This window comes from Stylophora pistillata, chromosome 14 (genome assembly GCF_964205215.1).
Source record: "Stylophora pistillata chromosome 14, jaStyPist1.2, whole genome shotgun sequence".
In the NCBI taxonomy this organism is placed as follows: Eukaryota; Metazoa; Cnidaria; class Anthozoa; order Scleractinia; family Pocilloporidae; genus Stylophora; species Stylophora pistillata.
The window spans coordinates 2,201,809-2,217,965 of record NC_142532.1 but is presented as its reverse complement, the minus strand read 5'-3'; the positions used below and the strand labels follow the sequence as shown (position 1 = coordinate 2,217,965).

Here is a 16,157-nt window from a genome sequence, read left to right as displayed (position 1 = left end):
TGAAGCTATTTAGGTTGACAAATAGTAGGCCTATTTTTTTTTCAGTGTCCCTCTACTTTTTGTAAAATTTCCATTGGCAAGAAAAGGATGATAAGAAAAATAATCTCTGGTCAGACGGGGGTGGATGATCACAGGTTTCTCCTCTTGCTAAGACCACTCTTGTCAAGCTGTTCTGGTTTAGTACCCAAGTTACATCAAAATATGTGGGCAATGTCCACTAAATGGATACTTTGTTTATGAAATAAATTTATTCTCATTACAATTGCAGGGACAAGTCCCTGCACTAGTCAGTTGGCAAACTGAGTCCTCAGGTAAGGGATCCTTTTGTGTTGACTAAAAATTTCCTGTGACGAAATTTCTTTGAATTGATGGAAGAAGTGAGGGGAACTTGTAATTCATGAAATTTGATGTCCTTTCGTTTTTGAAGGATTTACCACAGGAAGTAGTTGCAGGGACTTCACCCTTGTGTATGACATCCTTAACAACATTTTCCTAACCATGAGAAAGTTATCCCAGTCCCTTAAAATTAGAGGAACTGAGGAGTAAGAAAGATACACCAATGGCAGACCATTTGGTAGCTTAGCTGAGAGGGGAGTAGTTCAGTATGTATGAGCCCACTCCCCCTTCCTTGTCTGCCCCCCCCCCCCCTTTAGTCAAAGAAAAGTGTAATTTACTGAATAAAAAAAACAACAATTTGACCTCCCCCAAAATGCAAAGACCCTACTGTAGGACTCCTCTCTACAAAAAGATCCTTTCTTAACAATGGAATGAGAGAGATAAGGGGGATTTTTAATTTAGTTACCGGTAAGATGCATTTTATCAGTAGTTATTTGTTAAAAGAACTTTGCAAGTTGTCGGCTCTTATTTTTTTGCGTCGTCATGACGACTGAAAACCAAAGCCGGAAGTGATCAAAAAAATACCGGGAGCTTAAAAAAAAACCCGTGAAGAAATAAGAATCCACGTTTTTCCTTTGCCTCGGGAAATTCCTTTACTGAACAGTTCTTGCCCCAAAGCTACTCGTTTTCACTTACCACGTGACCAAAAGCAGCGAACATTTTAGGAACGAGAGTATTGTCTGATCATTTTCGTCACGCACGGAATAGCATTGAGACAGAATGAAAGAGAAGACGTTGAAAAATGAACATTTTTAACCTGTAGATGAATTCGAACAACAGAAAAGCACAATGGCAACATTTTTTAAGCACAGGCAATTTTAATGTATGCGCAAATTCGCAATAAACCGGAACAGGAAATTAAATATTTCTCAGAATTGATGCCGAATATGTCTATAAAAAACGGACCAATGAAATTACCGAAAATATATGTCATACAAGTTAAAGTCATTCCCGTCATGTGGCATATTTCAGAGAAAAAATCAACCAGGACGAGTGCATTTCTCAGAACAGAGAAGTCACTGAAATTACGTTGAGCTCAGTTATAATTCTGCCTATTTCTCGGTAGCCTTTATTGTTTTTCTTTTCATGGATAAGAATACGTAACTCGCCCAAAGGTAAGTTGAAATTGCTACTATAGAAAGCAGTATTTTGTTGATTGCTATGAATTGAGATGAGATTGCCCAATGCCTTATGTCCGTTGAAGTTTTTACTTTAATGCCGTTTGTTAGATAAATTAATCTTTTGCGAACGTGTTCGATGAGCCTCGAAGAAGAACGGTAGAGAAACCGGCCAAGAATAGTGTTTCAAAGTTGAATAGTAAGCCTGGATCGTTATCATTCGACGGTCAACCATCCATGAATAAATGGCTGCCAAAAAATTTGACTCAATGTTTAGAAAACCTTTTTGGGCAGGTAAGTGTAACGTGAGGGTGAAAAGTTAATGTCACTCTTTGAATGAAGTAACTGCATCCCATACCCTTTGATTCTTACCTTTGGTTTTATACCGATAGTGATATGTTAACAAAGATTTAGTAATACATAGACAGGTAAAAAAATCTCATCAGCAAAAAATCTCATCATAAACACTCCTAGAACTTCTCGTATTTACTTTTTACCTAAAATTCACAAACCTAACAACCCGGGTCGGCCCATTGTCTCCGAACTTATTTCCAGCTATCTAGACATAATTGTGGCTCCCATCGTCAAAACTTTACCATCATATATTAAAGACAGCCAACACGCTCTTCAAATTTTTCGAGACTTTAATTTCCTTGGCCAAAACAAACTTCTTTTCGCCATGGATATTACGTCTCTTTACACTGTCATTCCTAATGGCGAAGGCCTTCTGGCCCTTAAACATTTTTTGATCAACATACCGATAAGGAACCTAAATCTGAAACACTACTACGCTTAGCCGAACTAGTGCTCACACTCAATTGTTTATTCATTCGGAAACAACTTCTTCAAACAAACCAATGGTGTAGCCATGGGCACCAAAATGGGACCTAGCTATGCCAATCTTTTTGTAGGTTTTGTCGAACATCAAGTTTTCGGCCAATACAAGGGGTCCAAACCTGAACTCTACGGTCGCTACATCGACGACTGTATCGGCGCTATCTCCTCTACCAGAGAGGGGCTCACTCAATTCATAACCGCAGTCACTTCTTTTCACCCGGCTCTGAAGTATACTTGAGAAATTTCTGACAATTCTTTATCCTTTTAGACATCAAAGTTTCAACTGAAGGTAACGGTTTATGCACTAGTGTGTATTACAAACCTACAGACTCGCAAATTACTTATTATATTCGTCTTCGCATCCATCTCACGTTAAGAATTCCATTCCTTTTTCTCAGTTTCTAAGACTTCGTCGTTTATGTAGTGATGACTCTGATTTCCACCACAAATCAGAGTCAATGTGCCAGTTTTTCGATAAACGTGGTTACCCTGTTTCTGTCGTTCAAGCGGGTTACCACCGCGCCCAACTTATTGATCGACATTCAGCACTACAAACGTCGCATAAGGAAGATTCCGACCGCCTTCCATTCACTCTCACGTTTCACCCTTACAACCACTCAGTTAAATCCATCATTCTTAATAACTTTAAATTACTTCAAAACGATCCAGAGACAAGCACTATCTTTTCGCAGCCTCCGCTCGTTTCATTCAAAGGCGACAAAAATATAGGCAATTTTTTGGTCAGAAGTTCTTTTCAGACTAATGACCAACCAGGCACTTTTAAATGCGCTCGTGCACGATGCAAAACGTGTCCTTTCATTCACAACACTGATAAAATATCGGGACCTAAACGATCCATTAAGATCACCGATCACTTCACGTGCACCTCCGCCAATGTAATCTATTGCATAACTTGTACTTATCGCAAAAAGATATATATCGGCGAAACAGGCAGAAGACTAGGTGACCGATTCCGAGAACACCTTCGAGACGTGGAAAAGAATGACAAGGACACATCGAAACCAGTCGCTAGACACTTTAATTTACCTAATCATTCTAAGCAACATATGGCAATCTGCGGTTTTTCCTTACATTTAGGTAGCACGGAAAGCCGTAAAACTCTTGAACAAAAGCTCATCTTTCAAACCGGCAGTCTAAATGCCACAGGGATCAACGAACGCTTTTCATTCCACTAATTTATTCGTGTTTTTCTCGTTGCCATGTTCCCACCAATAACGTAGCTCCATTTTCTGCCTTTAAAAGCACACACAACCCACAATTCCTCTATTCGCTCCGACGAAGGGCTAACGCTCGAAACGTCAGCTTTTGTAATCGTTACGGTAGCCAATTTACCATTTCAACTTTGTTGATATATCCAAATTATATAGACAGGTAAAAACGAACGATATAATATCCCGACGTTTCGGCGACTTCATGACGCCATTATCAAGGGTACAAATGAAAATAAAATTAACAAATGCGAGTTCAAGAGTTACAACTAATTCGCATAGGGGAGGTAGCTACACAAATACTTTAGCACGGATAGAATCCGTTTGCACGTTCAAACTCGGTGTTAATTGTTTGATGTAGCCCCACAAATAAAACGTTCCTCTTAAAAAATGAAGATAAAAGAAGAAGGGGTGAACTTTCCTTTGAAAAAAGAATTGCATATCCTCTCGCTATGAGACTAAAATTAAGCCTACATGTTGATGACAACTGACAAGACACTCCGTCTTTGACAGGAGACCTTTTACGGCTGCAATACTGCAACGATTTGTAACAGGTGGTTATAGTTATAACAGGTGGTTAGTTCAAGTTTCACCACATAAGATGCTACAAGAAAGTATTCATTTAATCACTTCTGTTTTGTGGTTACAACATTTTAAAGACATTTTTTTCGAGTTCAGACGTTGAAGTCTTTTCTTTTCTAAGGAACTTCTACCCTATTCCTCTTTTGTTATCCTTATTTGACTCCTTTTCCTTATAGATGTCCCGTGATTATCGAAACGGTCGGAAGCGTAGCTACGAAGATGATCCGAAGACTGACCATTACGCCCCGAAACGACGACGAACAGATCGAAGAGAAGACACGAACAGTACACCTTCTCCAATCTCATTCAAATATTTGGAAGACATTTGTAAAGATGAAGTTCCAGAAAATGCTATTTTAGGCTTAGTTAGGAAAGCTGAGAGGTTCGAGGCGCTTTTGACTTCGGAGGAAATACGACCCGACTTGTTGAAGATGGTTATAAGGGCTTTTCGTTTGCTTTGCTCAACAAACAACCTGGTGGCCAAAAACGCAGAAAACGTGCTTAGGTCTTCCGCAACGGTAAAGTTCTGGACAGGAACAGTTCTTTCGAGTTTCATCGACGACATGCCTCACTCTGATTGCTGGAAAGACGAAAATGACCGCATCCATGTGCTTAATGATCTGATAGAAATTTTTCGTGTCCTCATTCCCACATTTGGTGATAGCTTCGTGAATAAGTTTCCGCTAGCACAGCTTATCGTATCACTGAATGAACTCAAGGAAAAGAATCTCATCCATGATACCGAAGATCTCGAGAGAAAAATCCAGCACCTGAAAGAATTGAAAAATGAAGTGATTCGGCGTGCAAGGTCTGCGCATGATCAGGAACCCGAAGCGGAACCGCCGCAAAGTTTCAGAGAATTAAGTGTCATCCCTCAAGCGTTAGATCTTTTCTCCAAACCCTTCCTTCGCAAGAATGTCATCGAAAGAAAGTTCAATGACTTGGATCATTATCTAGATGTACAGTTTCGCCTCTTGAGAGAAGATTTCGTGAAACCTCTTCGTGATGGTATAAGGCAATTGACAAAGGAAAACAACTCCCTGGAACTGAGCGTTGAAGACAAGACCAAACGCACCAACAAGGTCTCGGTTTACAAGAGGGTCAGTGTCCAGTATCCCGTATGTAACAGGAAAGGCCTGCTTTACAGAATCCGGTTTGACTTGAAGCATTCCAAGGTAAAGCAAGTGAACTGGGAGAGATCTAAGCGACTGAAGTTTGGCTCACTGGTATGTCTTTCTTCAGATGATTTTAAGTCACTAGTCTTCGCCACAGTAGAAGATCGAAATCCTAAGGACCTTAGTGTGGGCGAATTGGACGTACGTTTTCAAAACGTTGATAAAGAAGAAATAGCTGTCTTTGTCAAGGAGAAAGAAGAGTTTGTCATGATAGAGTCACCGGCGTATTTCGAAGCATACAGACATGTTTTACAAGCAATGAAGAACATAAAGCCTGAAGAATTTCCTTTCCAGAAATACATTGTGGAATGTGTTCATAATGTTGAACCTCCCAAGTATCAGAGAGAAAGACAGGGAGAACCAATCTCGTTTGACTTCACTGCTCTTTGTGGACGTTCCCCTGCTAAAATATCCAAAACGTCCAAAGCTTCTGCTACACGCGCACAGAAGGACGAGTCACAAGTCGCAGGTACAGCCATGAACGATTCCTCGAGCAGTCTGGAAGTTGCAAGGACCAACGAAATCTCCTTCGATTGGCCAGACAGTAAGATCCTTGGCTTCAACGAGTCACAGATGCGTGCGTTTAAATTGGCGCTGACCAAAGAGTTCGCGGTCATCCAAGGACCCCCAGGCACCGGGAAAACGTATGTTGGCTTAAAGATCGCCCAAGCTTTCTTGAAAAACTTCTCCATTTGGCAGAACGGCGAAGGGAACTCTCCAATCGTTATGGTATCGTATACCAATCACGCCCTAGACCAGTTCCTAGAAGGTCTCTTACCAATGGAAGGTAAGCTCAAACTATTTTCTTCAACAGTTTGTAAACAAATATTTAAGCCCTTGGTACTACAATGTACTTCACATTTGAATCTGTGATAGACCTGGTGACCTCCCAACATATCATTATATCCCAACATCTGATCATATCATATCAGTTGAGTTTTTTCATCCTTTTTTTGTCATTTACGACTTGTGGGTGCAAAAAAAAAAACCTAGGCCATACTAACTAGCTGCAGTCGCGAGACACTTCAATTTCTACCTCGTTCGCCAAATTTCGCAAACCGGACATGAAGTCTCGAAAGTGAAAAAAATATCATAAGCAGGACACCAATAGTGTTAGTACAAGAGAACCAATCATACTCTACGAGACAGTAATACCCTCTTCTCTCACTAATGACAGGACACCAACAATGTTAGTACAAGAGAACCAATCATACTCTACGAGACAGTAATACCCTCTTCTCTCACTACTGACAGGACACCAACAGTGTTAGTACAAGAGAACCAGTCATACTCTACCAGACAGTAATACCCTCTTCTCTTACTAATGACAGGACACCAACAGTGTTAGTACAAGAGAACCAATCATAGTCTACGAGACAGTAATACCCTCTTCTCTTACTAATGACAGGACACCAACAGTGTTAGTACAAGAGAACCAATCATACTCTACGAGACAGTAATACCCTCTTCTCTCACTAATGACAGGACACCAACAATGTTAGTACAAGAGAACCAATCATACTCTACGAGACAGTAATACCCTCTTCTCTCACTAATGACAGGACACCAACAATGTTAGTACAAGAGAACCAATCATACTCTACGAGACAGTAATACCCTCTTCTCTTACTAATGACAGGACACCAACAGTGTTAGTACAAGAGAACCAATCATACTCTACGAGACAGTAATACCCTCTTCTCTCACTAATGACAGGACACCAACAATGTTAGTACAAGAGAACCAATCATACTCTACGAGACAGTAATACCCTCTTCTCTCACTAATGACAGGTATTGTGCGTGTTGGAAGCCGCAGTAAAAGTGAAAAGTTAAACGAATACTCGTTGGTGCGATGCCTACAACGCGAAAAGCACATAACAGATGTGGCAACCCGCCAAGTGAGAAGAACAGCGAAGAGAGAAATTGAAGACCATAAAAGGCTCTATAAGCGTTCAACTTTCCTACTAAAGGCCTCGCGAACGGCAATTTTGTCACTGCAAGAGCTTTATGATCAGGAATGTGTTGCGGAAAGACATTTCCATCAGTTTTGGGACAGGGCCGTAAACCGACCAATCAATGAAGTGCTGGTAAGATGGCTGGACATAGAAAGGGAAGGAACAACTCGAGGGTCTAGTTCAGAAGACTACCATCGACGAAATGATTTCCGTATGGAGTTCGCGACACCAGGTTTCATCTTTGACGACGATGAAACTTCAGAGGAGAACGGAAAATTAGGTGGAATAGTCGTCCTGTCCATGCAAGATGCTAAAAATCCGAATTATGTTAGGAGAAATCTCACAACTAACGAGGCAATGACTGAGAGTCAAGAAAGAAGAATCCGTGATGTTTACCGATTGCCGAGAAGAGATCGCTGGAAGTTGTACAAACTATGGGTTCAAAGACTGGAGATCAATCAAAAAGAACACTTGAAAACGTTCCAAGAAACATACGAAGAAGCACTGTCGCGTGAAGCCGAACTCAATACTAATCGGGAGTACAAGGTTCTCCGTAAGGCACGTGTCATTGGCATGACAACCACATGCGCCGCCAGATACCGCCGCATTCTGCAACGGATTCGCCCCAAAATCATTTTGATTGAAGAAGCTGCTGAAGTGCTGGAGGCTCACACAATTACCTCACTGACACAAGGCTGTCAGCACTTGATTTTGATTGGAGATCATCAGCAACTGAGACCCAAACCAGAAGTCTACGATCTAGCCAAGAATTACAATCTGGATGTGTCATTGTTCGAGAGAATGGTTAAAGTCGGTCTTCACTGTGAGACTCTCAACATACAGCATCGGATGAGACCTGAAATTGCCGCCTTGATGAAACACATTTATAACGATCTCCAGAGTCATGAATCGGTAGAGAAATATGAAGACATAAAAGGGATGAAGAAGAACATGTTCTTTATCAACCACAGTCATTTGGAGGATCTTTGTGAAGACTCCCACAGCCACGTGAACCAACACGAAGCAATATTTTTAGTCGCATTGTGCCGTTATTTATTGCAGCAAGGGTATGCAGCCCATCAAATTACCCTTCTAACAACCTACACGGGGCAGATGTTTGCCATCAGAGACTGCCTCCGCGAGGGAAATAGCGAAGAAGTCGACAAAGTGTGTCTGAAGACAGTTGACAACTTTCAAGGCCAAGAGAACGACATCATTCTTCTTTCGCTTGTGCGCAGCAACAAGGATGGAAATGCTGGATTCCTGAAGATCATAAACCGCGCATGCGTGGCTCTCTCCCGTGCCAAAAAGGGTTTTTATTGTATTGGAAATTTTTCCCTTCTCTCGGGGGCGGGTGAGATATGGAACAAAATTGTGAAAGACTTGGAGAGAAGTGGTAACATTGGCAACGAATTACCCCTTTCGTGCCAAACTCATCGAGAGGAAAATACAGCCAAAACAGCTGAAGATTTCAGCGAGAAGGCTCCTTTCGGGGGATGTCTACGGCCATGTTTGGTGCGTCTGAAGTGTGGTCATGTATGTAAACAACAGTGTCATCCACGTGACACTAAACACGAGAATTACACCTGTGATGAGCCTTGCGGAAGAACCCTCTTAGGATGTGGTCACCCGTGCTTAAATCCTTGTAAAGAGCCTTGTACGAAGTACTGTGAAGAACTGGTTGACAAAGTTCTGCCAGGGTGCGGTCACGTTGTGAAGAATATAGCATGTGGCACCAACGTCAACGAATTGAAATGCAAAGAAAGATGTGAAAAAACCCTCTCCTGTGGCCACCGTTGCCAAGACTACTGTTCGCAGGCGTGCACTCCTAAATGCAATGAGCTCAAGAAAATATCGAGGACAGATTGGCCATGTGGACATGAAGTTACTATCGCTTGCTGGGCCACTTCAACAGATTGTACAGCCCCGTGTGGGGGCTTCTTGGAATGCGGCCACCCATGTACTGGGAAGTGTGGTGAGTGTCGTTTGGGACGGCTTCACAAGGGCTGTATGGAGGAATGTCAACGCCATCTGTTGTGCTCTCACGTCTGCAAGGAGCGTTGTAACATTCCATGCCCACCGTGCCCTAGAAGCTGCGAAAATCGTTGCGAGCACAGTGAATGTGACAAAGCGTGCGAAGAGCTATGCACGCCATGTCGTTATCCGTGCTCGTGGGAATGTCGGCATTACAAGTGTTACAAGCGCTGTCATGAAGTATGTGACAGACCGAGATGTGACGTGATATGCGGCAAAATCTTGCCATGCTACCATGTATGTCGCGGTTTGATGTGCGAGGAGTGCATTTGTGCCGTGTGCATGAAAAATGACGACGAATTTGAAGTTACAGATGTATTCTTCGGTGGAGAGGACGAAGAAGATGCCCGGTTTATTAAGCTCCCAGACTGCCAGCACATCTTCGAAGTGTCTGATCTTGACAGGTATTCATAACTTGGTGACGTGAATTTTCGCATTATAGCCCAGAGATGCGAATTGAAAGATCTTAAGCTCATAATAGGTGCTTTGATGGTGAAAACAATGTTTTCTTTCTATTTTTAGAATGTTGCTCGTTAAAATTTTGAAATTTCCAATCAAAAGGATGTATGAATGCAAAGTTTTCATTGCTATTCATGGAGTAAATTTGGTGTTTGATGTTGGGGAAACTAATGTTGGTTTTTCTCCTTTTTTGTGTTTTGGGCATGGCTAAGTGTCTTCCCAATCATTTTGGGCTTCCCTTGTTTTGTGATCCCATAATCCTATTCTTCCTTTCTTTTTTAGATACATGGACATGTCACCAGTTGAAGCGACTGAGGTTCATATGATACAAACGAAAGTGTGTCCTCGCTGTTCGATTCCGATCCGCTCGTGCTTACGATACAGTGACGTCATCAAGCAGCAGATGCTCGACATAGAGAAGGTGAAGATAGAGAAGTGGAAAATATCAAAAATGACAAGTCGTGAGTTGGAAGAGAAAAAGGCTAACCTTGAAAAACGTCTGGAAAGTTTGGAAACAAAGTTTACTGGTGGAAGACGGAAAAAATCGTTGGGAATACTGAAGAACTCTGTTGCTGGACTGCTGAAACATGACGATCAACTCATGGTTTCCATTAAAGAGAATGAAGTCAAGACTGCTCTTATGGAGAACAAAGTGACTTTGATGGAGCGGTTATGTTCGATGCACGTGAAAATGAAGGCGAACCTCAGCAAGATCTCGATGGAGATCCTCAAAGAGAATAAGCTACAGAGTAAGTCCGTTTCCATAATTAAAGAAGTTTCTTCGCCGTTTGAATAATTTACCAAAAAGTACGAAAAACTCACATGAAATGAAAGAAATAACAACATTCCCTCCTCCCTCCCTCCCTCAATTATTTGAAACTCTTTAGGGGGTAGTGTCGATCTGCCCAGGTAAAAAAGCTTTGTGTTTGCCGTTTTTCTGAAGCACCAATATGAACACGCCCGGTCACTGTGAAGCAGTACACACCTGATCGACATATTGTAAGCATTGGAAACTGATTTTCTCTTGGACAGGTGAACACGCTAAAAATGAGCTGAGCTATCTCGAGAAGCGTTTCATGTCCTTCAGAGTAACGCAGAGGGAACTACAAGACATCAACACAGAATTCTCCAGGCTCAATCTCCAACTCGAATACTGTTTGCTGAGTCATGATGTCAAGAGCCTGGATCTAAAGCTAGACGAAAGTTGCCAGGAGATGTTGACTGAAGTAAAGGAGCTATTGTCCAGCGGTAAACGCATAGGAGACGAGCAACTGGAAAAACTGATGAAAAACATAGAAACTATAAGGTACGTTTTAAAAAACGAAATGCATATTTTTTTCAATGTCTAAACTAATAAAGCATTAACTTACTACTTTTTATTCTTTGTGTGAGGTTCAAAGCTCAGGCTAACATTTCAGAAATCTAAGCTAATAAAGCATTAACCTTACTACTTTTTATTCTTTGTGTAAGGTTCACAGCTAACATTTCAGAACTAGATGTGTATGAAGAGAACCGTTGTATTTACGTTGCCATGCCAGTTTATCGCATGATATTGTAGAGTAGCGCGAATTTGTTTTTGCCTATAAATCAAGCGTCTTTCAAAGCTTGACACAAAACAGCATAACTGCCCCCTATAGTGATTGGTTGTGAGTGCCAGATAAGTTTTAGTTTCACTTCACTTAATTTGTAGAAATTCATCTCGTGTCGCAAATCTTAATGCTAAATCCTTCTTGAGAAACATGCAGTAAACAAGAATATTTTTGTATTCAGAACCCACCCAGTTCTTAAGCCACTGACTCCAGAAGACAAAAAGGAGATCGTGAAAGCAATTGGTCTGTCTAAGGGTCATTGGTTCAAATGTCCTCAAGGACATGTCTACGCAATAGGTGAGTGCGGCGGCGCCATGGAGACAAGCAATTGTCCTGAATGCAAGGCTGTGATTGGTGGAACGCGCCACACACTGGTGGAGGGAAATCAACTGGCTCCTGAGATGGATAATGCGAATTACCCGGCCTGGTCTGAACAAGCAAATTTAGCTAACTATGGAAACTTAGGTGAAATTGAGTGATTTGGTAGAGCTCATTTCGATTAAGTGTCACTCGAAGAAATTAAACCATGTCTATCACCAATAGCCATTCAGAACAAAGTTTAAAAAAAAAGCGCTAGAGGCTCGTGAGAACGCAAAATAAAAGCGCGGGAAATGCGAGTGACTAGTTTAATCAAGTTTTGAATCTTACTGGATCAGAGGTTGGCGCGAGTTTTCTAAACCAATCACAGAGCGGAGTTGAACAAAACCAATGAAATCTCAGATTTCCTCAAACACTCAATTGAAATTGCTCCAAGATGATTATCAGGGATGAATCATCTATTTAAAATATGATATGCTTTGGTTCGTAACTATTGATAGTTATAGGTAAACTAATCTTTTACTGACGATCATGCTTCGGGAATAGATTTTTTTAGTGCTTTGAATATTTTACGATCTGATTCCAATGTCCGTCTGATTTTGACCATAGTTAACAAAACTCGATAGGATCGAGACTCTTGAAGACTCAATCGAGTGCTCCACTGGTTAAATTTTTGTTCTTTTTATGACATGATCCAAGTACATTGATGAAACAAAAATACAGCTCAGATAGCAAAACATCATAGAAAAACTATATCTTACTCAGAAGAATTATGTATCGGAGACCCTTGCCTGGCGGGGGAGGACTTGGGTTGCCCTCGACACTTTTAGGAGATTATTATTATTATTCAGGAGATTAAACCAACCAAGTCTTATGATTCAGAAAGCGAAAAAAGTGCAACCCGAAAAACATGTACCGCATGAATCACTCCATCCTCATCTAACAAAATTTCACTCTTAGTAAAAAAAACAGCTTAGAGCTCAACATGGCAGTCGAGTGGGTACCCTGGGTGTGTCGCAGTGTGACCCCTCTTCTAAAAGATCCACGCTGCGTCCCTGTGTAATGTAAATGTGTGTGTTTAAATTCGTGACGGTTTCTGTTAAGGCAAGGTAACCACATGGACAGTTATTAAATTTGTAGAAATGAGCGAACCATTTCGAGAAAATTAAAACTTTCCTTTTCATCCCAAAATCCAAGATCAAAATCATTTGAGAAGTACCTGATATTGTTAGAGATAGAGTTTGCTGTGAAGGAAGGGTGCTGTGCACATTTGATTTGTTGTTGTTATGAATTTGAGTTGTTGTCGCTTTCACAGAACTGAAAATAACAATGAAATTTACTATCTCGGTTTACATTTTTATTGCGCAAAAGCATCACATATCGACATTCCTATACTAGCAATATGTAGGATGTTTGTCATCATGGACCTGGTTGATGGCCTTATAAAACCTACCACAAGTCTCCCGTAGCTCAAAGGAACTCTCCCGACCGGCCGGGCACGGTCTTAAAATACAAAACGTATTATCTAGATTCCTAAAGACTGCGACAGTAATAAACGAGAGTTTGAGTTGTCTTTGACATAGCCATTCTTAGCGTCTTCCCTGGTCCAACGACCGTGTCGCGTGAAAAGCTGATCAAGAACTCCAGCATTAGCCACAGAAGTGGCTCCTCCAGCTCGAAGACTATGGATACTAATTTTAGAAACATCTGTGAGTTCTCTTAAAGCTTCTTTTATAACTTCTCTGATAATGAAAGCAAATATGAGTCGTAAATACTTTATCAGCTCGTAAAAGAAGGAAAACCAAGAAAATAACATGACAAAATACCTAAAAAGAAAAAAAAAAAAAAAACAGGTGAGAGGGAGTACATCCAGAGAGAATACCAAGAGAAATAATTTACATACCACATACTCTTACCAAATCCCTTGATAGTTCATAACGACGAGAGCATATTTTTCCGCTAAGTTTTTAAAAAAAATGCGGAAAAATTCATTTCTCGTCAAAATTCTCTAGCACCACCATAGCCGTACTTGACAACAACAGAAAAAGCATAACACATTTGGTATCCCGTGTTCACCTGTGGCGGCACGGTCCAAGAGTACAAAGAGAGCAAAAAAGTAAACAAGCTAGTCTGATTAAAAGAGAAAATTAACGATCAAAGTGAACTCTCAAAGTTCTCATCCTGAACTTCAAGTCTTCTATTACACCTGACAGGTATGAAGGCTTCTTTAAGTGACGGAAGTTCCATCCAGTCAACAATTAATTCAGCAAAACAATTTCCATCTGACGAGTCATTGGCCACAAGGTGGCAGAATGCCACAATGGAACAATGAAGGACCCTGACACCTTACGCACGGGTAGTAAAACGCGCAAAATTAGACAGATAAGTCGGGGGGGACTCTCATATGAAACAGACGGGGATGCTCGTCGGAAATTTTAAATTTAACCCGTAAAGGAGACCATCTGGGCGTGGCTTGAGTAAATTTTGACCGCTAAAAGACACCGCTCATGTTCATGCTGTGTCTCTTTGGCACTTGGTAAAATAGAAAACTAGTTAATGTTGAGGTAATACGGTAAACAAAACAAGTTAAAAAGAAAGTTTTACTTCTGTTTCTCTTCGCGTAATTCTGTATTTCTTCACGAAACCCTAAACGAGACCTTGGCAGCTTAAAGTATTGGCGCTTTGCCAGGAACACCCTAAGCGAGACCAAAATCCAAAATTTACACCCCTAAACGACACGAGGAGCATCCCCGTCTGTTTCATATGGGAGTCCCCCCCTCGGGAGATAGGTGGACAAGCAGAGCTATTTTCCCGGCCCAATTCATAACAAAGGCATCGATGCCTTCAGATCCTGGGGTCCAAAATCTGGAAATAAAACGAGGAAGTTTTAGCATTCGTATGATTTGCGAAGTGATCTATGGAATGGAGGGCCCAAACTGAGTCCATCAGGTGAAACGAGAGAGGCGAAAAGCCCCAATCGTCTGCGTCATGACTACGACTGAGAAACTCAGCCAGGTCATTCTGAGATCTCGGGATCCATTCCATCTAAATTGATATGCCATGGTTGCAACAGATGTTAAATATCGACAAAGCTTCGGACTGCAGATGACCTTTACTACTTCCAGACGAAATAATTCAAGGTACGTTTTGATTTTCTGTAAACTATTTAACAGTTAAATCGGACAATTAGTTAACCAAAGAAAGTAGAACAAATTTAACAGCCAAAATTTCCATAAAGATGGAGCTAGAACACATTTCATCGTCGATCCAAGCACCGGAAACTAAATTCTGGCCGCATTGCACATAAAAATAACCACCGAAAGCAGTGTCATTAGCATCGGAATAAACGATACCAAAGGCGCTAGATTTAGGTGACATAATTTTCCCGTTGACAGCGTCAACATTGTTTAACCAAAAAACAAACTCACTAAAAAATCTCTAGGGAAATTTTTCTCAGCCGATCCCACGAGGTCCTGCGCTCAATATCTGCAAAGCAATTCCTTGTAAAAAAACTGGTCATATTGCCTACTGCATTTGCCTTACATACACACATCTACTTTATTTCAGCACGGTGATAGTTGAAGCTAACGCTTATGGGGTCATGCATCTAAGTCTAAAGTACAATTACACATAATACAATGATACAATGATAAGTTTACAATAATTTACGGTTGTAATACCCTTAGGACTAAGTGCTAAAAATATATAAAATCATTGTTACTGAAGTTGACAGCTGAGGCATATGTTGCTTTGAAATGGAAATCTCTTTGTACTTGTATTTTACTCAGTCTGGAGTCTAAAGACCAACGTTCAGCATGAGTCATGTCCGGACGCCTGGATGCAATTGCATTCCAGAGGATGGCGCCCCTGTAACTGACAGACTGTTTCTAGAGATTGATACCTAGGAATAATGATATTTTCTGATCTTCTTAACGAGTACTCGGTGTGTTGTCACTTAGTAGTACAGGAAGTCTATCGTAGTAAGCATCAGGCATCAGCTTGAACAGTCTGATCTCATAAATATAAGCTAAGGAATGCCATTTGGCTATCCGCTTAAGTGCGTGTTGGTAAGAAATACTATTCCCTAAGTTATATATTGGCTTCGCAGCTCGGCCGTGGAGTTTATCGATTGACCTAAATAGCTCAAAGTAACTGCAGTTTGCCCATGTCACAAGGCTGTAGGTGATTAAAGGCAGAATAACACCAAAGTAGAATTGTTCCAAAACCGCTCATCGGTTTTCTTAGTAGATTGAGTTTATTAGCAAAGCTCTTTTTCACTTCAGATAGGTGTGGTGACCATGTTAGCCTATGGTCCGACCTATAATTAGAGCAAGATTTCCGGCTGAAATGTGACCTTTTCTGAAGACCAGAAGTGAGGAGGGATTTGAGCTTGCGGATTTGGTCCTATGGAATTTGAATTAAGCTTTTCCACAAAATCTAAAACGAATCCCAGAAAAACTGGC

General features: G+C 41.1%; 1 protein-coding gene across 3 annotated transcripts in view; it reads left to right on the top strand.

Annotated features, from left to right (window-relative positions):
• Positions 1-35: 35 nt before the first annotated feature.
• The window catches only part of LOC111345802 (NFX1-type zinc finger-containing protein 1), a 49,555-nt gene continuing 33,433 nt past the window's right edge, over positions 36-16,157 (top strand). The window contains exons 1-6 of one of the 3 annotated variants that reach the window (XM_088745958.1): positions 36-311; positions 4,339-6,124; positions 7,131-9,732; positions 10,070-10,536; positions 10,820-11,093; positions 11,558-13,293. In XM_088745958.1, coding sequence (XP_088602084.1) covers positions 4,339-6,124; positions 7,131-9,732; positions 10,070-10,536; positions 10,820-11,093; positions 11,558-11,855 — 5,427 coding nt within the window. In that variant the 5' untranslated portion in view covers positions 36-311 and the 3' untranslated portion in view covers positions 11,856-13,293. Of the gene's footprint in view, positions 312-800; positions 1,512-4,338; positions 6,125-7,130; positions 9,733-10,069; positions 10,537-10,819; positions 11,094-11,557; positions 13,294-16,157 lie in introns of those variants that run through there. The other 2 variants (XM_022953084.2, XM_088745959.1) reach the window with 2 other exon arrangements.